Genomic DNA, 22,121 nt, shown 5'->3' on the forward strand with positions numbered 1-22,121 from the left:
GGTGCAGAATCCAGCTTTATGATGAGGAATGTATGACACAAGATTCAGGAGTATGATGATGTTGATTCACATTCTTTATGTTTTGCTGTTGACATGATTGAAGAACATCAGTGGCGTACAATTATCACACATGGAACACTGATACATGTAGAAAACCAGTGGGACAAAGTGCCTTTTAAGATCATAAGATATGCAAGATAATATAATTTTATTAGGTCTCTCGATAAATATACATTCAAATCGGAAGCAAAGGTAAATCATTTCACGTTTAAAAACCCCTGTGACAGGCTATGCCCGGCCTGAGTTACAATTGGAAGCTAGTGCAAAAACTGGGCATGAGAAAGTCACTCAGATTAGAGCCCGTTTGGTTGGAAATTTGAATCTACATCTAAGAAAGGCTGCTGATGTTGTGTATTGCTGAGTTGGTGCTGGTGCAGAGCCACGCTGTGATCAGGGTTTATCTTCTGAAGCTTTCTCTGCCTTCTTGTCGGGCTTCAGCGTCTTCTCGACGGCCAGGTAGCTCTGCAGCGCCCAGTCATACACCGAGTCTCCGGCTGACTTGGCCACAGCTGCGGCTTTCTCGGGGTAGTAGAGCGAGGCGCAGGCGGTCATCAGGCCCGCCGGGTAGATCACCCTTTTAATCCTGGAGCGTCTGGCGAGAAACAGTCCAAGGACACCGGTGGCACCAATAACTCCCGCCCGGGGGTAGAAACCCTTCGGAGGGTCTTGCAGATAGGCGTAGGTGTCATTCCCACGCTGGATGACACTCTGAACTTTGGGTTTAATGTTACCGTAGACGTCCTGACACCAGAGTGTGTAAGGCTCCAGCGTTTTCCTGAGGGTGGCGACACTCTGCTCCAGCTGGCCCGCCTCAGGCTCCACGTACTGAAACTTCTGCTGGGGAGTCGTGTACAGAGAGAGGTCATCTCGGTTTAACGGGACGGTCGGCTCGTCCTCCTCGCCGGCGGCAAAGACAGTGAAAGACATCAGGCTCGGAGCTCCCGGCATGGCACTGCCTGTCACCTTCAACATGATCCCTGCGGGCCATGCATTAAGTACGGTGTGCGAGCAGGGACACACCTGCTTAGCTCAAAGCGATAATGTCGCCACTCTGCACTGTAACGACTTTTTACACTGGCAAGCATTTCAAAGTATATTGGATAGGTTTTACGCTTATAATTTTAGGAACTAGTACTTACTTACTGGTAACGCTCGATAGTAGCTTTTAAAAGTTTTTATTGGGAATTTGGAGTACTAACTGTTTAAACAATAGCGTAATATTTACGACACCTTTCCCATATTCCTTAATATTTATTATTATTGTTTAATGGACATAAGTTAATTTTCCCCTTAATGTCATTAGCTGTACTCCTGTATTCGACGTATAGTTATTGCTTTCAAACTAAACCTATGGCATTTTTTCCATGTATTTATCAATATAGGTCTGAACGTCTCTTTCTTACGTAAAATCTTTGGTCTTTTCCGTCAGTGACGTCAGTTTGGTTTCCATGGCAGCCTGGAAGGCTTGTTGTCTCCAGGGAAACGCAAAGTGGCAACAACAGTCCACCCTCATCCATGGGGAATTAGCAATAAACAGAAATTTGGCTAACAAGCTAACGCTACCTTGGATTTGGGAGTCTTTCGTGTTTACTGGATTATTTTGCGTTCAGTTCACAGGTTCTATTATTGCAGTTTGGTGGTAGTACGTTTTTTGTGAATAAAACTAATTTTACTTTGGTAGAAGCTTGTGCTCTTCTGAATGGAAGGTCTTGGAGTGTCTTCTATCCAGAGCTTGCAGGCTCTGTCTGCCTTGTTATCCACTCAGCAGGAGGATGAGGATGATGAAGACTGTAAAGTAAGAGAAGATTGGTGCTGAACCCACCTCAGTTTACCTGCCTTTTATAATTTCAGAATATAATTTACCCTCCTTTTTAGGCTCACATAAGTCTTAATGATGTAAATGAATGGTATACAACATGGTAAGTAGTGTCAAACTGATGTAAGTATATGAGATTAGGGTTTTTTTGTAAGGAAAAAGCATAAATTAATGCTTTTCTGAAAATATAATTGATTTTTGTTTATATTGGTGGTTGTTTGCCTGATAATGATGACACACTGATCAACTGGACACCATAGTTTGCCCACCTTTTTATTTACCACATCACTCTGTATACAGTATATATATACATATATAGCCTATATAACTACAAGCCCTGTTCTCTAAAGCTGTTAAGGCAAGCTGATTTACAACAACAATTAATCTCAACAGAATGTGGCAGCCTGTGCACAGCTGGGTCCTGGACAGATTGGCCCCCCACCCAAAACCAGTAAAGATAAAGAGGGTAACGCTTTGTATTTCTTGCACATAAGTCATAAGTATTTGGTAGCCTACACAGAAGGCACACCAGATGAGAGGTGGAAACCAAATGTGTGTGTGTGTATATGTTTATTTTCATACAGTGTCAACTGCCTATATGAAGAAGAACAGCAAAGATATCTGGAGCGAGGAGGAGGTGGCAGAAGGCTCCCAGTACGATGATCTTTCTGACCCACGACCGCAGCCTGAGTAAGACAACATGTCTAGAAGGAACACACAACAACAGAGTCATTGATGTGTATCGGGGTAAAATGCTGGGGAATTCGGATGTCACCGCTGTAGCATTGTATACCCACTCCCTTAATTGGGATTGCATTGTGAAAATGTATGTATGTTTTGACAGGATAAACCCCTTGGGATGAATCTTTAAAAACAAAAATTACAAGAGAATAGGAAATAATAAGAGAAGAGAGAGAAAACCAAACAAAGCCAAGTGAACCAAAGAGAAACAAGTTGCAGCAGTTGAGCATCAGTAAAACTTCTCTCTGTATATGCGCTATTTACCCAATTTCTGATTCTTATGACGACAGTATCTACACTATACGCCTCATTCTGGTTTATAATGTCCAGTTTTAACCCTTATGTCCCTTTGTGTCACAGCTACATCAGCTATGATAATCCACTTTAAAACATTCATGTGAAGCAACCTGTACCATTTAATAACAATCTCATACTTTATTTATGCGTAAAGGTAGATTTACTTTTCACTTGCCCCCCTCCAATTAAGTCAGAGCATCACCCGTTGGAGCTGGCAGGGATTCAGGGTGGATGTTTGCTGATATTACAATGAGATGAATATTGAGTATGGGTGTGTTTATGTGCCTTTGTGTGTGCAGGTATGAAATAATATTGAAGCAGAGTGTGGGGACGGAGGATCTGTTCTTGGGCTTGAGCAGAAAGGACCCGTCCTCCATGTGTTGTGAAGCCATGCTGGTAACTACACAACCACCTCAGAACCTCACCAGTTCTCTAAATAGACTGTAGTTCATCAAAACTTGTGTTTGACACTGAAGAATTAAGTGAGGATGTGATCAGGAACACAAAGTAGCACAAAACCAGGCAAGACAACAGTTACCTCCCATTACAGGGTGTCAGCACATTTCAGAGTCAAATTTAAGACTTTTTAAGACCTTAAATTTTCAGATTGAAGTCAGCTAATGAAAGTTCTGAAACTAGAAATGTATAAGAAAAAGGACAACAGTAAATGAATTGGTAGGGGACACAAAGTTCAACCATGTTTAGTAAAGCAGATATGATGAAAAAAAATAATATAGATATGTTTTTGCATAAATCCAATGCAAGCAAAAAGAACCCTGTCATGGTGAAAAAATAAGACTTCTAATAACTTTATTTGTAATTCTAATAACTTTTACAGCATTAAATATAGATATTTTAAAACTTTTTCAGACTTTTTAAGAACTCCCAGATACCCTGCATTAGGAGTGAATAGAAGTTGTATGTCCAAAATCCTGAAAAAACGACACCCCTGGTATAATCATCCCATCTGATAATTAATATTCTCTTAGAATTATATTAAAGTAAAGATTAAAGTGAGCACTATTTCATATGTGCACAGTATACAACATTAATGATCTTAACTTTCTCCCCCTCTCAGGTGAAAATCAAACTGCCAGACACTAAAGCAACAGATGTGGCCCTGGATGTGAGGGAGAAGTTCCTTGATCTGCGGACGCCAAAATAGTAAGGGGACACTTTGAAAACGCTCTCTTTTATTTTTATTCCCTCGACACGGAGCAGGAGCAACTCAATCCAGAGTCAAAAGCTTCCATTTCCAGGCATTTCCTTTTAATCAGAGCTACACATCATGATCTAAGCTTTGATTTCTGTTTCATGGGGTCTTTAACATCTCTCTCTCTCCCTCACACACACACACACACACACACACTCCTTTTTTCTCTCTCTCCATCTTCTCTCCTCTCCTTAGTAAACTAGGTCTTCATCTCCCTCACTCGGTCCACAGCCAGGAGGGGAAGGCCCAGTTCTTCAGTGAGAGAGAGGAACTGGAGGTGACTCTGCTGATGAACCGCCCCATGGACTCCATCAACCTGCAATAAAAATAAAGAACGACAACAGTCCTCAAGTGTTCAAAGGACAGAGAACTGGTCTGACACTGATGTACAGGGGGAATTTACACACTGCCACATCTTTGCTTATAGGCTAAAGAGAGAGAGCAGATTGCCAGGGTGTGTAAATGTGATTTCTGTTATGCAAGTTTGGTGAATTTTGAATACATGCTGCTATTACATGTGTCACCATTGATTTCCTGATGAGTGTTAAAATATGCATGGATTTCTAATAAATGTTTGTTTCTTATTATGTGACTGCCTTATTGTTGGATAATCAGGGATGCAGTGGAGGGTAAACCCACCTACAGTATGTCAAGCTCAGTTTATCCACTTTTTTTTTTTATTAAAGGAATAGATTTTACTCAACTTTTCGGGCTTACATACATCTTGATGACTTAAGGTATATTCATAATACACATAATAATGAATATCAAACTGATGCTGATTTCTGGAAATTTCACTGCAATTTTTTTCTTTTATACAAAAAAAATTGACAAAATTTCCCACTCACTGTAAAGTTGAATCGATTCCTCATTGTTGTTGGCCAAAAACATAACTCACATGTAATTTAGATTCACTACCATGTTATTGACATGTAATCCATGTTCAGTATCACCTATCGACTGTGTCAGAAGTCTCCTCGGAGTATAGTGCCACACCTCCGTGCATCGTTACCGCAGCAGCGGTGGTGTGATCATGTGACGCCTGCATTTCCGACACAACAATACAACACCGTATCGGTCGGCATTCACGGTCCCACTCCCCCCCACGCCTTGCTCTCGGTATGGCGGACGGCGAGAGGTCCCCGTTACTATCAGATCTGGGAGATGGTGCTCTTGGCAGCGGTAACGGCGGGGTGTCTCCCGGTGCAGCGCCCTACAGTGTGCCCAACAAACCACAAAGTGAGTATCCATGGTGCTCTCTCCTCCACCCGACTCCAGCCTAACGTTAGCCTAGCCTAGCCTAGCCTCCACTGACTGGGCATCCCGGCTAGCTTGCTAGCTCAGCTGTGACAGTGACAAAGAATCGGCCTGTCGTTTCACTGTTTGTGCAGGATATGACACAAGGCTTCAATAGAGAGTATTTCTTTTTAATATCTGCAGGGGGTGAAGTATGGTTATTGTGGACGTGATGTGGAACAGAGGCAGAGGGGGAAGATGGTTGTGCTAGCTAACCTAACCTAGATACCGTTAGGCATTATTAGTTAGCTACTAAGCTAAAGCGTACCGGTTAGCCACTTTCGTGATGCTCCAGGTTTGCAGCGCATCTTTGATATCATTAAATAGATTTTATTGACAGTTCTAAACGTGAAAAGTTGCATGCATTTCAGTGGGCAGCTGTATGACGCCTACTGTACTCGCTAGCTAGATAACAACCGCCTAGCTAGCAACCGAGAAACACCTGATTTGATTGGCATGTGATACAGCCATTACGGAAGTTCCTGAGGAATGCTGCAAGATAGCCTGCGACCAATGACAGCTCAGATAGGGAGGGACTGTAGTGCCAAATACATTAATAGAAAAGGCATGAGATGTGGCTTCTAATTAGTGTTTTGCTCCCAGTAACTGCTCTAAACACTTTGTCTTGCTGCTTGGTAGAAATAGCTTGTTCAGAACAGGTGGTATGTTGCATGAGATTACTTCTTGTAATTCTGTCCCTTCTAGTCACTCACTCTGTCTCTCTCTCTCTCTGTCTCTCTGTCTCTCTCTCTCTCTCTCTCCTGTCTGCCTGTCTCTCTCTCTCTCTCTCTCTCTCTAACACATATACACTGTCATTCATTGAAATAGGCCCCGCTCTGCATTCCAGTACTGTTTTTTTTATAAAGCTCCTTTCAGTTGAACTCGAGACCAAATCTCATTATCTTGTTAATCGTAACTTAAGAGGTTACTTGTCATGGGAATTGAGCCTTTTGCGGCCCAGTGTGCAACTCTCGTGACTCGTGGCTCCCTCAAGAATCCATTCATAGGTCATTGGTCTCATTACTTTGTCTTCATCGTCCTTACCCCGCCTTGTGTTCCTCCCCGTCCAGGCTTCCCTCCGTTCCCCAGCCCCACCCAGCCCTCGGTGCTCCTAGGGGAGGACCCTCCGCCCTACTCCCCTCTCACCTCCCCAGAGAGCGGCAGCGCCCCTGTCATCAGCTGCAGGGTGTGTCAGAGCCTGATCTCCGTGGAGGGCAAGATCCACCAGCACGTGGTAAAGTGCGGGGTCTGCAATGAAGCTACGGTAGGTACCTGAAGGAATCTGTAAATGCACCCACTTGTTAGGCGTCCAGTATACTGTATTAAAGGTGTTACGTGTACCATTTTAACACCAATAAATTCTAACCTCATTCTTTTGAAGACATTAATATAATCACCGTAAATATACGAGACCACCGTCAAGAAGATCAGCATCTCATACCACTTTCTACACTGTACATTTATATTGTGTGCCACCGGGTTGGATTTGCTTTATGGCACAAAACAGGAAGAGGGTGCTGTTGTTTCAGCGATAAAGAGAGCTAAAGCTTTAAGAGTTTCTGTCAATGGAAGATAGTGGAAGGAGTGAAGGCTGATGGGAAAAATGACTTGCAACTTGTTTAACCTCATCTGAAAAGTGAAAGAGAACGCAAACACACACAGAGTGACACCAGGGAGAGGGAGGGGGGGGACCAGCAGCAACATCCTCTTTTGTGATGGGAAGCAACAGGGTTTACGGGAAATGTGGCCTTAATTTTGAGGGGACATTAGCACTAATGATACCATTGGCATGAGATAGAGCCTACCAATTGTCTCGACCATTTGTTAATGTTATGTTTATTTTTCAGTTATACCAAGGTATCACAATTAATTTGACAATGATATATGTTGATGTGTAAAAGTGCTCCATGTAGCATCTTTAACACAAGAAAGTAAATGGTCCAGTGTGGTGTGCTGTAGACACAATAACAAATACAGATACACAGCTGCACTTTTACTTTATCCCACCTCTGATCAGCTGTTCAGATTATATTAGATTAGAAGAAGCTTTAATCATCCCTGTGAGGTAATTGGGCCGTTGCAACACCAGAGAATAGGATCTAGACGAGAATAAGACAGTTGGAGTGTACTGAAGATTATACAGCATGTAATGTCAACAACCAAATATACTGAAAGTAATAAAGCAAATAAATAAAGATACAGCGTCATCATTGACAGATTTACAGATTGAAGCGGTTCCGCACGTTTGCATCGTTTGCTATTCAAATCGGTGTACAGATGGGCGAATAAATAACACACAAATTTGTCCAGATGTACAAACATGCATTGTAAGCTATTTACAGATGGAGGGAACATACCGTCTCTGTCGGGTGAAAACCTCATAATGCCAGTCTGGGTGATTTTCATGTTTTAATGTCAGTTTAAGGATTTCATGCTCGTCTATGGGTTGAGAAAATTCTACAACCTTTGGGTTTATGAAATGTCTCAAAACCACTCAGATTAACTCAAAAATGCTTGGTCATCAAGCTATAACACTGGTTTTCTTAGTTGCTGAAAAGTTGACATTTTGGAGATACAAGGTTTTCACACCGACAACAGCAATATGTACAGAAATATATCCAGAGCATGCAGATGAGGTAACATTTACACAGAAATAAATCTGGGTGAGCAAGTGTGCATCGTTAGCATTTACAGATGGAAGAAGCCTCATATAGAGATGAGCTCATAAATATGTTCTGTTTCATATGCAGACATACGTACAGGAATAGGTACAAGAGATGTGCATGGATGCAAAGCAGAACTGCTGGTTGACAACTCTTTATAATATAATCTATGTTGAGGGTTATCAGTGGGGTGTGGGTACCCCAAGGAGTCCTTCAGGGGGTTCCAGAGGGTCCCTAGCAAAATGAGGAATAGCTTGAGGCTGAACTAAACAACTTTGCATGTTGGCAGCTCCAAATGGCAGAGAGTGGTAACTGTTTGAAAAATGTGAACTTCAATACCCATAAATAATGCAACATGTTGTCAGTACTGCTCCCTGCACACAACACACTCATGTTTACCAACCCGGCCAGTCTGTGATGCTTCAAACCAAAGGAAACCAAAGGGACGAGTGAGGGGAAAAGATCTAACGGCGGTGAGTCCAGCTTTCTCTGGACAGAGCGCTGCTCACTGCTGTGAAGAGTTTGGATTTTGCTCTTAACTTTCGATTCATCACTAGGCAAAGCAGTGACCATGACACCAGAATTTAATTTGAGTAAATGAGGTGAATCTACAGGGTTTCAATTAGGGGTAATGGATCGCTCTTCTCTGTCGCAGCCCCACTTTGTGATTTAGACTGATAAGACAGGTGCATTTTGACATTAAAATTTTGCCTAGCACAGCTTTAATTTGACAGTAATTTAATTCACTAGAAATGACTCCAATTAGAGAAGAGGGGAATGACTTCTAATCATGGGTTTCACTCCCCACCATTATCTCCCTATCTACAGACTAGACAATTATACACTTCAATAATAAATCAACAAAAATCCTCAAATATGGGACAGAATCCTATCAAATGGGGTCTGTGGCCTAATGTGCGTCTATGTGGGGGTCCGTCACATGCAGACATTTCAGAGTAACCTTCTATATTGCAGTTACAATACCGAGAAGCAGCGCTGGAGAAATCATATTTCTTAGCAGAAGGCCTCCGCTTGGCCCCGTTTCCTCCTCACCATCAATATGCTTTTGGCTGTGCAGAGTGAGCGCCTGGTGTGTGTTTCAGTTCAAATCTCAGCTTACATATTCAAATTCCACATCGGCTGTATATACTTATGTCTGATAAGTCATCTGAACTGCAACAAACCCCTCCCGTCCCGTTAGGCGCGCTTAAGCACCGAGCGCCAACCGGATCACCGTGCCATAATGCTGGCCTTTGGCCCGGTGCCTGCGACTGCAGCACCGCCACTTCCAATATCTCACCGAATAGCTCTCCCTCTTGCCTAGTATTGCTTAATTCTCGCCCATCGAGAGTAATTGGCTTGTTATCTACTCCACCTCTAATATACTGTTCTGTTCTCTGCCTATCTGCCCCCCCTGTGTGCCTCTGTCTCCCTCTGCAGCCCATTAAGAATGCTCCAGCGGGGAAGAAGTACGTTCGCTGCCCCTGCAACTGTCTGCTCATCTGCAAAGTCACTTCCCAGAGGATCGCCTGTCCCCGGCCATACTGGTGAGACACTCTTTCTCTGTGTGTGTGTGTTTGTGTGTCTGTGTGTGTGTGTGTGTGTGTGTGTCTGTGTGTCACTGTGAGAGAGAGAGAAAAGTGTGCTGTGTGTGAGAAAGAAGTGAAGCGGAGGAAACAAGGTGCAATGGGAGCAGACGGTCCCTCAATTAAGGCTCTGCCCTGAGCACAGTTTACATGCAGTTCTCAGGGAGCCGGATGAGGAAATAACAGCCTCATTAAAACAGCCACACCATGTGTTTTACTACTGTGTGCCTTCTGTATTATGGGGTGGGGTGTCTGGCTTATTGGTATTATGTTTGCATTGTGAATGTTATTTTAGGCCCTGCTTTATTCAGGAATGAGAACTGTGCACAGGTGTGATGAAATTTTGCCAAACAGAAAACGTTACGATCTGCAGCTTGGAGCTAAAAAAATAAAAAAGTAGTTTGCGAGGTCCAACAGCATTTATTTACTTTAATTATGTACTAAATTTCTGCCAAATACCTTATAATCAAATGCACTCTCTGCAAATTCATTCACACAGTTTGAACATCAGAGGGCAGAATTGGCACTCAAGCCAATTAGAGAGGTTCTGGTTGAGGCCGTGTGACGCGCAGCGAAAACACACGCAGGTGAAAGTAAACTGGAAGACGTTCCATCGAGTTCTGAATCATATGTGTGGCAATGTTTTGATTTTACAGTGCATAAGGAAAACAGTGACAAGGCTGCTGAAAGTGTAAAGACAATCTGGCAAAGTTTCAGTTGCCGTCTGTCATGAAAACAGCTAAAGCAAAAGCAACAGAACTCTTTTAGCACTTACAGCAGTTTAGCAGGTCAAGGAGAGCGCAATGCATAGAGATTTTTATGGTAAATCACATAAGGCCGTTGTCAGTCACTGAAACTGCAGGGCTTTGGCAACTCATCTGACATCACGCTCATGTAGCCTAACATAATTGGTAAGAAAGATAAGATTCCTTGTTTACGCCTAAGGCGTAAAATGTGCAAGAGCGACATTTTTAGCAGTGTCTTTTTTTGGTACATTTTCCGCTACTATGTAAACATGTATTGTTTTAAAGTGCTCATCACAAAATCTCTTGTCACGAAGATCTGAAGGAAATGCCTAACTCCTCTTTCAAACAGCAGATGCCTGCGCTCAGACCGTCAGTTCTAATGCAAGTCACAAATTAAGGCTGAAGGCTGATTGTGGCTTGCATGCTTTATTGTTTCGCCAATGTTGTGATGAATTAAATGGGTGAGAACAATGCACTTTTCATACTAAATGAAATGTCAATGAGCCAAAAATGTCCTCATGTCTCACACAAAAATATTCCTTCATTTACCCTTTAACCAGAACATTTGATTAGAAGTTTTTGCACATTTTATGCCTCAGAAAAAAACAAGGAATCTTGTTCAGTCCAAGACGGCTGTGCTCAATATCAGGCAACGTTTCTCTGGATGTACAAAAATGAATGGACTTATGCGGACTTGTATCTTGTGTTGCTTGTTGTGTGAATACCTGGTAATGACGAGTAGGTTGATTTCTGTGTGTGTGTCTTCCCAGTAAGAGGATAATCAACCTGGGCCCAGTCCACCCCGGTCCGGCCAGTCCTGACCCCCAGCCCGCCGGGGCCCGGGTCTCCTGCGGACACTGCAGCAACACCTTCCTGGTACGAGACTCTCCTTCTCCGTTCATCTCCCTGCTTAAAAAACAAACAAAAACACAAACCTCTGCACAGTTTTTTCCAACTTGATGTTACACCCAAAGACCTGCAAACATACCTTTAGGATTTGGACTCAAGTGTCTATCTGTTAGTTTCATAGTTATGGCTAAAAAACGGTAATCTATGCCTTGAAACTCTGGGGAGTTTTTGTTCTAAAAGTACAAGCTGGAAAGTCAGTTTTTGAAAGCCTGAAATGTCAGCAAATAATCTCTGAGTCACTGGTATTGATCAATAACCCCGTCAACCCCCCCCGCAGATACAGTACACTATGGTCATTTTGTACTATGGGACAACAAAAATTGTCATTTTTGCGCTTTTAAGAAAGTGTGGGATAGGTAAGGACGGGGAAAGAGAGGGGGAGGTGGAGGACGGCAGAGGAACAGAAAGAGAGAGGAGTAGAGGTGTAGAGACTGGTAGAGATAGATGGTATAGGCCGTTTAATATTCTGTCAGGCCGCCCCTACCTGCTGAAAAGACAGGATGGCTGAATGAAAATACAAATCTTTGCCTTGGGTGGTGTGGCAGTGATCCTTTTTTTGTCGCAGATCTAGTGATAATGTTCTCTCTGTTTCCCATACAGAGTGTTTCTATCTGAACAAGAAGGATGTAGAGACCGCACACTGTATGCTGCTCTCAAGGTTTACAAATTTATCACACCCCAACGTTAGGAGGAGAATAAATTTTTACACCCTGAGAGAACACTCTATTTTTCTTCTTCGTATTTTTTGGGTGCCGTCCAGCACCTGTTGTTGAGGTGGGATGTTTGTATTTTAGTTACTTACTATATGGTTTCTATGCAGCAAATCTGTCTGAATAAGGGCTTCTGTAATGGAGAAAGACATTTGAGTATCTTCAAGTCAGATTTAATGACTTACTAGTACCTGATATGTAGTCCTAGTCCAAACATCAGCCATGTCAGTGCAGATTCCCATTACATTCAGGGTTATGGCATGAGCAGATACAGTAATAAGCAAGACATAATCTTCCTCATTCAAAACCAAGTAGGAAACTTTAAAGATCCAGTGAAGTGATTTCAACTCCGTCAGGAAAAGTTTGATGTTGATTTCTAACACAATGAGCATCATTTTCATTTTCAGTTTTTGATGGTTAGATGGTACAAAGCTTGTAGGACTGAGTGAGAGCCGAACCATTGCAGCCCAATATTTCTATTTTTGGGGAACAAATACCCAGTGTTGGACCTTCAGCACCCGGCAACAATGGAGGCACAGATTTTGGCTAGTTTGGCAAGCAGCTGGCTGGCTATTGTCACCTGATTAACTATGCATACTGTCAACCAATCAGAGCATTCATTAAAACCTGGGTGTAGGTGACATCATTTACACTAAGAAGTATGTATATTGAAATTCTAAATGTTTGATTCTGTTGACAATCAGAGTGGGAGAGTTTTTCAAAGGGCCTTAGTCAAATTTCCACAATGCGGACAGTTCTAATAGTTTGGGTAACTTTACATTAACAGGTCCTTTTTGTTAAATTACAAAAATAGGAAAGTAATTCTGCACACTGCAAATAAAAGACAAAAAAAGTGTAGTTAAAAAAATAATGTGCCCAACTTAAAGGTGCAAGTGAAAAAAGAAATGGGGAGCAAACATTTCAGCTACATGCTTTCTTCAATGCTCTGAAAAGAGACACCACACATTATCCATTTGATACGTTCACAGGTAGATGAGACAGTTGGTAGCTCTGGACCTTTAAGACAAACGTTGGCACCGTATATTAGAATAGAGGTCTGTCAGAATTAAACTGGACGTGACATTCACTTCATCTCCCAGCTTGAAGCTCTGTCGTCATGATTGATGAATTGACAAATACTGTATCTTACTTATTGGCTGAACGTGTTTCTCTTTGTAATTTCAGTGGACAGAGTTCACGGACCGGACACTGGCCAGGTGCCCACACTGCAGGAAAGTGTAAGTAGCCATAAGCAATTCATCCATTACACCGATCCGCTCTCACTGTCCAGTACGTTTACAGTTTACATTTACGTCTTTAGGCGTTTAGCCGACGCTTGTACTGAGAGAAACTTGCAAAGAGTGAGCAGGTGGTGGGTTCAGGGTCTCGCTCAAGGACAGGACATGTAGTGGTTTTTGCTGGGAATCAAACCTGTGACCTCCTGGTTTCATGACAGTCTCTCTAACCAATACTGTAGGCCACAACTGCTGCAGTACAGTTCCCCCACCAGCCTCAGTATGAGTGTTTACATGTGTTTCGTAACATCATGAGGTTTATGATCCCTGGGATTTTGCTCCATGCATGTTTTGTGCCTCTGGATTTTCTTTGAACTATGCTGCAAACCACATTCCTGTATCATTAGCTCCTTTGTGAAATGATCACATCAGGATAAGCTTCTTAACTCGGCACACGCAGTTTGTGGGAGTTTACTCAGTTACTGTTACACAACAGTTTGTTTTTGGGACAGAATTTTGTCTTCGCTTGGGTAGGACAGATAATGTTTTCAGTACAAGTCCCCAGGTATTAAATAGTTCAAAGAAACACAGAGTCATATCATTGTGTCACAGAGTGGTATGATGTTGTAATCACATCCTCACACACACAAACATATAATACAGTTGTATAATGCAGTTCATTTCCTAATAAGGTTAATTTCTTCACTCTTCCCCTGTGTTTGTCCTGCAGCTCCTCCATTGGTCAGAGGTATCCTCGGAGGCGGAGCTTGTGGTGTTTTCTACTGTGCTTGCTATTCAGCATCTCCACCGCCGGGCTGATGGTGAGTGGACACCATCATCCACTAAGCTGTCATCCAGATGAATAGAGGCCTGCTGTGGAATATTGAAAAGAGGTTATAAATGGCTACAAGGCAGACGGTAGCATTTTGGTGGACGGAGAGCGACAGAAGGGATTGTGAAACTGTTGCCTCCTCATTTCTGATCTTGTCCTCCCCCTTTTTACCGTGTAATTTCGACACCCTGCGATTGCACAGAAAACATTTGCTTTGTTTTCTCAGGGAGGAAGGAGCGATAAGGTTCCCGTGTCTGCTTTTGTTGTCACTCCTGCAGCGGGCGCCTTGCAGCCGCTCTCCAGACGCCCTGTGACAGGCCTCCATTTGTCAGTCAGATATAGTACGAACAACCTAGTTTAACTGTAAGCAGTGTTCAGGTCGCAATGGCAATTTTACACCTACTGCAGGGCTGGAGAACAGATAACTCCCCGTTGGTTTTGACTTTTCTGTTTTGCCTTGTTTCTTTTTTCCTCTCTGCTCCTTGTGGGTACAAGCTAACGCTGGCTCACAATGCATTCAATTTACATTTTAGGTGTTAAGCCGGTGCTCTTATTTAAAGCGACTTGCAAGGAGTGCAACAGTAGAATAAGCTTCAAATTATTACATCAGCAATATTATAGGCAATGAGTAGTAAGTGAAAGGAGTGCAAGGATCCAAACAGTACACACAATACACAACAGCATGCCTGCCCTTCAAACACACACACATTTTGTGCCTCAACATAAAATTATGATCCCATGACACAGAAATGGAATGAGATAGCTTTACTACATGGACACATAACAATAACTGAACACATGAACACTAACCAAACGCATAACAATAACCGAACACACAACAATAACTGAACGAATAACAATAACCGAACAGTCACTGTAGTGTGTAAACAGCAGAGGGTGCAAGATGAGCAGGTCATGCAAATGGCATCGAATAATAAAAGCACATAGAACACATACAAGCCTGACAACATGCAGTACTTTAAGATGACGGAGTGCTTTTCCATATATATGCTGCAGACATTGGATGCTTATACACAGTGCTGGTTTAGTGGCATTAAATGGCATAACTCAAAATCATGAAAAGTGGTCTTAATTAAGCAAAAAAGTATAGGAGTCACTGGGGGTTTTGACAGTTGAGGTGTGGAGGCGTGCATACATTGCATCAGTAACTTTGCTAGGCAGCAGGCCAAGACAAGTAACCTATCCCACTGTGTTTTAAGGACATGATAATTAAGAAAAAAAAGGAAAGCAGTGATTTTCAAATGTGTAGTTAAGCAGATTTCATCACCGTAACAGCTGTAACTTTCTGGAGTCATGGTGTGTCCCCCTCTCGGCACCATAAGCTTACTGAGAAGTGCCGGTGAAAATGTTTTGCCCCTAAGAGCAGAGGGAATTATCAAAACTTCACAGATCATTTACAGGAGTAGTGAAGGAAAAAAAACTCATTTGAGGCTGTTTAGGGCCCACATTTCTAGTAAGCACATTTGAGTGAATTTTTTTGGCCAGTATGAACTGTTTTGATTACCTTATAGCAAGGTAGCGGCACTGTCTCCCACCTCCAGCTCTCTTTTAATGCTTTTTGATAAACAGCATCTGCCAGACTTTTCTCCTGGCGCTGCTACAGCGCTGGAATGAAGTGAAACAAAATATGGGTGGAAGTGTAGGCATGGCAGACCACACACACCCCGAACTGTAATACACAAGACCTTATCTAGCTCCAGCCTTTTGTATTTGAAAAGCCTGGGTGTGAACATGCTTGGTTTATTGTAGATACCATTAATCATCTGTATAACCCAGGGGGATTATATAATAAAGTAGATCTCTGGGAATCAAAAAGAAGAACACCACTCATTACAAGAATTCATGTTATTCCTGTGGTTGAGGACAGTCCAACTAAATTTTGAACATGAATAAGTCTCTCCCCAAAACCTGGCATCAGTGAGTTTGGATAATGTTTGAGTTTTTATACCCATATTAGCTTTATTCTGTCATAGTTTTGTGAGTTCTGAACCAGAAAATCATATTCCCATGTTCCCAGAAAATCCCTCTTGGTTCTCACTTTTGCCATCTTTACGAATCCATTCTCTATTGAGCAGCTCCAGACTTTATACCTGATGGCATAACAATTTCCACTCGTACCCCTCAGTCACACTTAATCCATTGAATGTGTTGCTTTCCCGTAGAAATGTGTTAATTTGAAGTGGGAGAATTCATCACCGCTGTATCAGTCTGTTGCAGTTGGATTAATCCTTCCTATGCATTGACTATAGATGCATAAACTAAACTAAATGTTGTTTTAGCCCGTGCTTTGGCCGGCCGTGATGAAAACATTCCACCAGGGCATTAAAGTTGGAATGAAAATTTATGCTGTAATAGTACAATCAATAACCGCACTTGTTCATCTTAATCTGTCCGAACCGCAGGATCCTCACGTGAAATTCTGCACAGTTTGCAGCAACGTAAATGCATTATACAGTAAATGCATACAACATGAATGCAGGTGTGACTGCGGCGTTAGCACTCTAGCTTCTTGCTTTTGGAGATTTGCTGTTCATGTTGTGAAATATTGATTTGAAGGGTGGTGGTAAATCAATTTAACCTGACTTGACTTGTGATCATTACAATAACCACACTGCGCTCATAATGTGCTTACAATGCCTTTTTTTTTTTTTTTTTTTAAGGCTTTGTGAGCAACATTTCAAGCCCAAAAAAGCAGAAAGACCAAGGCATTCTTTCTTTAGATTAAAAATGGTTTTATTGATATAGCATGGTTCTCTTGAACAGTAAAGAAGAACTCCAATGCGTTTCAGCCACATGCCTTTGCCTACTGCCTCTACTGATTCTACTGGATTTTTTGAACAAATGTCTGGAATAGTATGGAAAATGTTATGGTTCAGGTCCGATACACACATAATTATAGCTTTTATGTCGTTGTAGAGTCCACAGTTTTTGTTGATGTGAAGAATAATGTTCAGATAGTGGGATTCTCTTATTACCCAGCCGCTGTCAGCATGCATTATATCAAATACCGACCAAAATCAAATCCAGTCAAGAACATAGGGTCTGGGAAAAATATGGAATTTTAAAATGGAAACCGTGTAGGAACCCTGCCAATCATCTCACATATTCTGATATTTGTCGCTGTGAAGAACAATCTTCATCTATACAGTGATATGAGCTAGTTAGCAGGGGCAGGATGTCCATCTGCGTAAATCATATTGAACACCAGACAAAATCTTCAAAACAAATCAAGGTCTGGAAAAAGTATGGAATTTTTTAATTGAAAATGTGTAGGAACCCTGCCACCACCAAAGAGCACCTTTCTATCATTGATTTTAAACCTGTGTGTATCCCAGCAGCTCTCCCCATTCTTCTTCTTCTTCTTCTCTGAAACTTGTCGTCTCTCTGTGTCTCCCCCTCCAGGCCGGGACGTGGGTGAAGGCTCAGACCTACCAGGGCATCTACGCCTCCTGGGCCGTGCTGCTCCTCCTGGTTCTGCTCACCTTGGGCCGGGCCTTCTACTGGGCCTGCATGAGGGTCAGCCAGCCCCTCCAGAACTTCACATAGACCCTCCCCCACCTCACCACCACCACCACCACCAACACCATCCTCCCTCCGCCTTCTGACCCAACCGCACCTTCTTCCCAACCCGCCAGGCAGGAGGAAAGACGGCTTTAAAAAAACAAAACAACAAAAAAGAATATTTATTTAAATCCAATCCCAGAAAGTAAAACAAGTTCTCCCCCTCCTCTTCCTCCTCCTCCTCCTCTCCTTGCCCTTTTAGTCGAAATGTGTTTCTAAAACTGGATGGCTACCAAACGAGGCAGTGGCTTTGACTGCTACATATCTATCGATGATTATGATGATGCGTATAGCCTACTATATATCTATTCTAATCTCGTGGCCAGTGTGGGGTTCATTTTAACATTTTTAACACTCTTTCTTTCTCTCTACCCCCCCCCCGCGCTGTTTATAAATTCTTGCTTTAGTCTGTGGCACATCCATTGCACTCTAGCCACTTCTAAGACGAGGGCTCAGCAGTAAGTCTTAGATGATAATAAAGCCCTTGTTTTTTGGGGGGAACACTCCCTTTTTCAATCCTAATTTTTCATTAGGTTTAGTATTTGGGCATTTGACATTTATTATTAACTGAGAAACAAACTATTTTGTGAAAGCAGTGATGAAGTCAGACGAAGCTAACAAATTGATGCCAGTAGAAGATGAGTGGCTGGAGGGACGTGGGCCTCCTTTTTTGAAAACAAATGATCAAGTAGGTGTTGAAACGTGTCTGAAAAACGAAGTCAGCAATATGTGAAGGTAGGCTATGATGTTTTTAAACTCGGTATTTATGCTGAATTATCCCTTGGGACTGACTTTGATCCAAAGCAGCTTGGAAGCCTTAAAAAAAAAAGAGAAGGAGTGTGAGAGAAGGATTGCAACACACACACACACACACACACACACACACACACACACACACACACACACACATACATGAGTGCATACAGGCACACAACAAAAGGAGGATGCTCTTTTGGAGTTGTACAGCTCAGGAACCAATTTGTCAAAGGCACCCCAGCCTCTCTCTTCAAGGACAGACACACACAACAGATCCTCCACATCATTGTTGTCCTTGTTGATTCAGTGAGTGAGAAAGTGAGATGCATCTGCCACTTTGCATGGAGCGTCGCTGTATCGGCCTCCTCTGAGGGTGTGATCACACCAACAGTTTGTCTTCTTTGGTCCAAACCATAGCTGAAACATTTACTTTGTTGCTTTTTTGTATTTGGTTTGCCCTCGTTTCATTTTGTTTTGATAGTATGAGGAATTGCTGGCTATCAGATGTCAACATCCATCTCCTTTATACCCATAATCCCTTGCGTTTTGGGGTCGTTTCCTGTAGCTGGTTGGATTACCTTCTCACTCCTGACAAACTGCACCATAGTTTGTTTGGAAAAGCACCGAGACTCGCATTTTCAGGCGTCTCGGTTATTTGGTGCCACCCTAGTTCCAGAAGCATCGTTCTCACCTGGCCAAATGAACCAAACTAAAGAAGTAAACGCTCCACAGTTTGAATAAACCGTTCCAAACATGCTTGGTGTGAACGCGCCGTAACACTCAAAGTGTAGAGCAAGGCACTAACCCTGCCAGGGGTTTGATTCCCACTGGTGCCGTCTTTGCTTAAAGTCTGTATGTATCCACTTTTCATAAAAGTGTCGACCAAATAAGGCAGAAGCTGATCAAACTGTACTGCAGGTCTTCATGTGTCGTTGAAGATGGAGGCTGGTCCTGGGCTTTGTTACCGGTGGTGATGCTTGTTGTGCATCCAATAGATACCCCAGGTGGGTGGAGCTTTCACCTTTGAAGCCAGTGGAATACTTGCGAATGGGGAAAGCTCCACCCACTCTGGCAAGCTCGTGCGTATAACAAGCGCACCTGACAGAGAATAGAAGAGGTCAGTGAAGTAAACACACACATACAAACACTACATGTTACATTTTCAAACTCACTCAATGTAACTGCTATAGCAACTTGTCTGTGGTTCTGAATGTGGTAACAGTTTTTTTTTTTTTTTTATAATTATGTATTTTTGTTGGATTGTAAATATATTTGTTGTTGATGTAAAGGAAATGACTAAGCGAATTATGTTGCACTCCTGTGCTTAACACTATTGCTGTGATTGCTGAAGATGTTTTATTTGTCGTTTTTAAGAGGGTTATTTTTGCAACTCTTCACTTGTTACATATTTAATGATTTGATGACCTACTAACCTAATAAGCCTCTGGACACTGGGTCGTGTCCAAATCTTAACCATAACACACACACACACACACACACACATACAAACACACACATCATCAACATCATCATATTTCAAATGTTACGACCATTAATCACATTCCGGAGTGATGACATTTCTCTCTCTCTCTCTCTCTCTCTCTCTCTCTCTCTCTCTCTCTCTCTCTCTCTCTCTCTCTCTCTCTCCTCTCTCTCTCTCTCTCTCTCTCTCTCTCTCTCTCTCTCTCTGTCTTACTCACACACACACTCTCACACACACACACTCACTCTCTCTCTCTCTCTCTCTCTCTTTCTCTCTCTCTCACTCACACATACACACAGACATGCAGACACCCAGCACCTTATAGTGAGAAACACTGCATACACCCGGTGAGATGAGATGAGATGAGGTTACCTTGCTTGACTGAACTGAGGTAGCAGACAGCGATAGTTCTTATGGAAGTATGTTATTTATTATATACGCTGCAAGAAAAGCCCGCTTTAACAATTATTTCAGTCTTTTATTAGATCCTAAAATCGTATTTGTCTTGAGGCCTAATACTTATGAAAACGGTCTGCCGATGGGGACAGATTATTTAACTTTTCGCCAGATTGGTCCATGGACTTTTTTTTTTCTTTTTGAAGTACAGTGATCTGCCATTTTCAAGTTATTGTCACTTAATTCAAGTTTTTTTTTTTTTTTTTTTTAACAAGTGAAACTGCATTGGAAACAAGTAAAAATGTCTCACCCCATTGGCAGATCTGATTCCCATTTGTATCCAGAAAAATAAGATTACAGGACTGAATAAAAGATCAAATGACTTGTAAAGCAGGATGCTTTTTTTTTGCAGTGTATTAATCATGTTTTATTCATGACTGTACAAAATATCGATCATGTTAACGCCAATAATCAAGAACCTGGCTGATGCTCTTTTCAGAGTTTGTTTACACACAAATAAAGACATGATGATGTACAAAAAAAGGTTGACATGTTTTCTGTTCATTTACCAATACACGGGATCTGATTGTTTCATTGAATTTGATCCATTTCACCCAATAATTTCCAAGTTCACCATCATTCCCAAAGACAACAGACTGATGGGACGGCTGACCTTTGGATGGGACGCGATATGTGGTTCACAATTTGATATAATCATGATATGATGTCATAAAGTTCAATGACACCAAAGTCTGACTGTGCAGAATTATGTTTATTTCTGAGACACAAATCTTTCTTGCGATGTCATTGGCTCACTAGAATGTAAACAATTTAAAAATGTAATTACAAAGTGCAAATAATGTAATTTACATGGAGAGCTTGTGAAATTGTGATGGACAAGCGTCTCATTTGTGATTACTACAGCAGAATAAAATTGAGCTAATATCGCGATTCATTTTTCTGCCCCACGATACGCATTGCTTTTGTATTGCGATATATTGAATTTCATATCGTCCCATCCCTGCACTGTTGTTCTTTTTGCTATTTTTGACATCAAAAGATGCAAAAACAACCTGTTATCTGACTCATACACTCACATTGAAAAACACTAAGCTGCTTTTGTGGAAGAAAAAGCATTACCTGAAGTTCATCATTCAGTATCTCTAAAATATAGAGGATCCAGTCTAGAAGTCTTATTGTTTTGTCAGTGCAAGACTCAGCAAACGTTTTCATTCCCTTAAATAGACACACATTAGAGCCATAGACACTAATATATCTGTGTCATCAATTTACTACTGCATTGTATAACGGTTTACGCTGTAGGTGGGAGATGATGGTGCTGAGAGTGAAGCCTGTGATTAGAAGTCATTCATTCTTTTAATTGGGATACTTTCTAGTAAATTAAATTACAGTGAAATTAAGCCGTTCCTCATTTTGCTGCATGAGGACTCTCTTGAACCTCAAGCACCCCACCACCGATTTAAAACTCTGCTGTTCTTTAAAAAGTATCCCAATTAGTTTTTATCGTGTGCTACCATTCATTTTAATCTATTCCCCCCCCCCCCCCCCCCCCCCCCCCCCCCCAAATGCTGGAAAGAAACTCTTGGTTTTTCTCACACGGCTTGGCCCCTCTCGGCCTCTTGAGTTTCATGCGGATATATTTTTTGCCTGGACACAAAGAGATGGAGGGATTAAGGACATGGAGAAACCTTTCAGAAACCACAGCTCTCCAGAGAGCGAGGAACCAGGCAGAGCTGAGAGGCGAGAGGCAGCGGCGGGGAATGGGAAAGACAGAAGCAA

The 22,121-nt window shown here is 42.1% G+C and overlaps 3 protein-coding genes across 3 annotated transcripts; 2 read left to right on the top strand and 1 right to left on the bottom strand.

The window, feature by feature from the left end:
* Window positions 1-61: 61 nt before the first annotated feature.
* On the bottom strand, window positions 62-1,035 carry LOC139659998 (MICOS complex subunit MIC26-like). Its single transcript, XM_071538038.1, has one exon. It carries the CDS (start codon window positions 1,030-1,032, stop codon window positions 451-453), a length of 582 nt encoding a protein of 193 aa, XP_071394139.1. The 5' UTR covers window positions 1,033-1,035; the 3' UTR covers window positions 62-450.
* A 724-nt stretch (window positions 1,036-1,759) lies between these two features.
* On the top strand, window positions 1,760-4,452 carry dnaaf6 (dynein axonemal assembly factor 6). The gene is made up of 6 exons (XM_071538041.1): window positions 1,760-1,855; window positions 2,270-2,342; window positions 2,461-2,566; window positions 3,214-3,310; window positions 3,993-4,078; window positions 4,323-4,452. The coding sequence occupies exons 1-6, from the start codon at window positions 1,760-1,762 to the stop codon at window positions 4,450-4,452; spliced, it is 588 nt and encodes a 195-aa protein (XP_071394142.1).
* A 796-nt stretch (window positions 4,453-5,248) lies between these two features.
* Window positions 5,249-17,671, top strand: pip4p1a (phosphatidylinositol-4,5-bisphosphate 4-phosphatase 1a). The gene is made up of 7 exons (XM_071538039.1): window positions 5,249-5,366; window positions 6,494-6,687; window positions 9,527-9,633; window positions 11,189-11,294; window positions 13,223-13,275; window positions 14,003-14,093; window positions 17,528-17,671. The coding sequence occupies exons 1-7, from the start codon at window positions 5,249-5,251 to the stop codon at window positions 17,669-17,671; spliced, it is 813 nt and encodes a 270-aa protein (XP_071394140.1).
* The last annotated feature ends 4,450 nt before the right edge of the window (window positions 17,672-22,121 follow it).

Source organism: Centroberyx affinis, unplaced genomic scaffold (assembly GCF_046629955.1).
Source record: "Centroberyx affinis isolate AG114_WGS23_722 - 3 ecotype Tasmania unplaced genomic scaffold, CSIRO-AGI_Caff_v1 ptg003188l_1, whole genome shotgun sequence".
In the NCBI taxonomy this organism is placed as follows: Eukaryota; Metazoa; Chordata; class Actinopteri; order Beryciformes; family Berycidae; genus Centroberyx; species Centroberyx affinis.

Bases quoted from the DNA above. Each gene is read 5' to 3' on its own strand.
- dnaaf6 (XM_071538041.1), top strand. From the start codon at position 1,760: ATGGAAGGTCTTGGAGTGTCTTCTATCCAGAGCTTGCAGGCTCTGTCT. The intron at 2,343-2,460 runs GTAACGCTTTGT...ATTTTCATACAG, and splicing joins AACCAGTAAAGATAAAGAGG to TGTCAACTGCCTATATGAAG. The intron at 4,079-4,322 runs GTAAGGGGACAC...TCCTCTCCTTAG, and splicing joins GATCTGCGGACGCCAAAATA to TAAACTAGGTCTTCATCTCC.
- pip4p1a (XM_071538039.1), top strand. From the start codon at position 5,249: ATGGCGGACGGCGAGAGGTCCCCGTTACTATCAGATCTGGGAGATGGT. The intron at 11,295-13,222 runs GTACGAGACTCT...TTGTAATTTCAG, and splicing joins ACTGCAGCAACACCTTCCTG to TGGACAGAGTTCACGGACCG. The intron at 14,094-17,527 runs GTGAGTGGACAC...CTCCCCCTCCAG, and splicing joins TCTCCACCGCCGGGCTGATG to GCCGGGACGTGGGTGAAGGC.
- LOC139659998 (XM_071538038.1), bottom strand. From the start codon at position 1,032: ATGTTGAAGGTGACAGGCAGTGCCATGCCGGGAGCTCCGAGCCTGATG.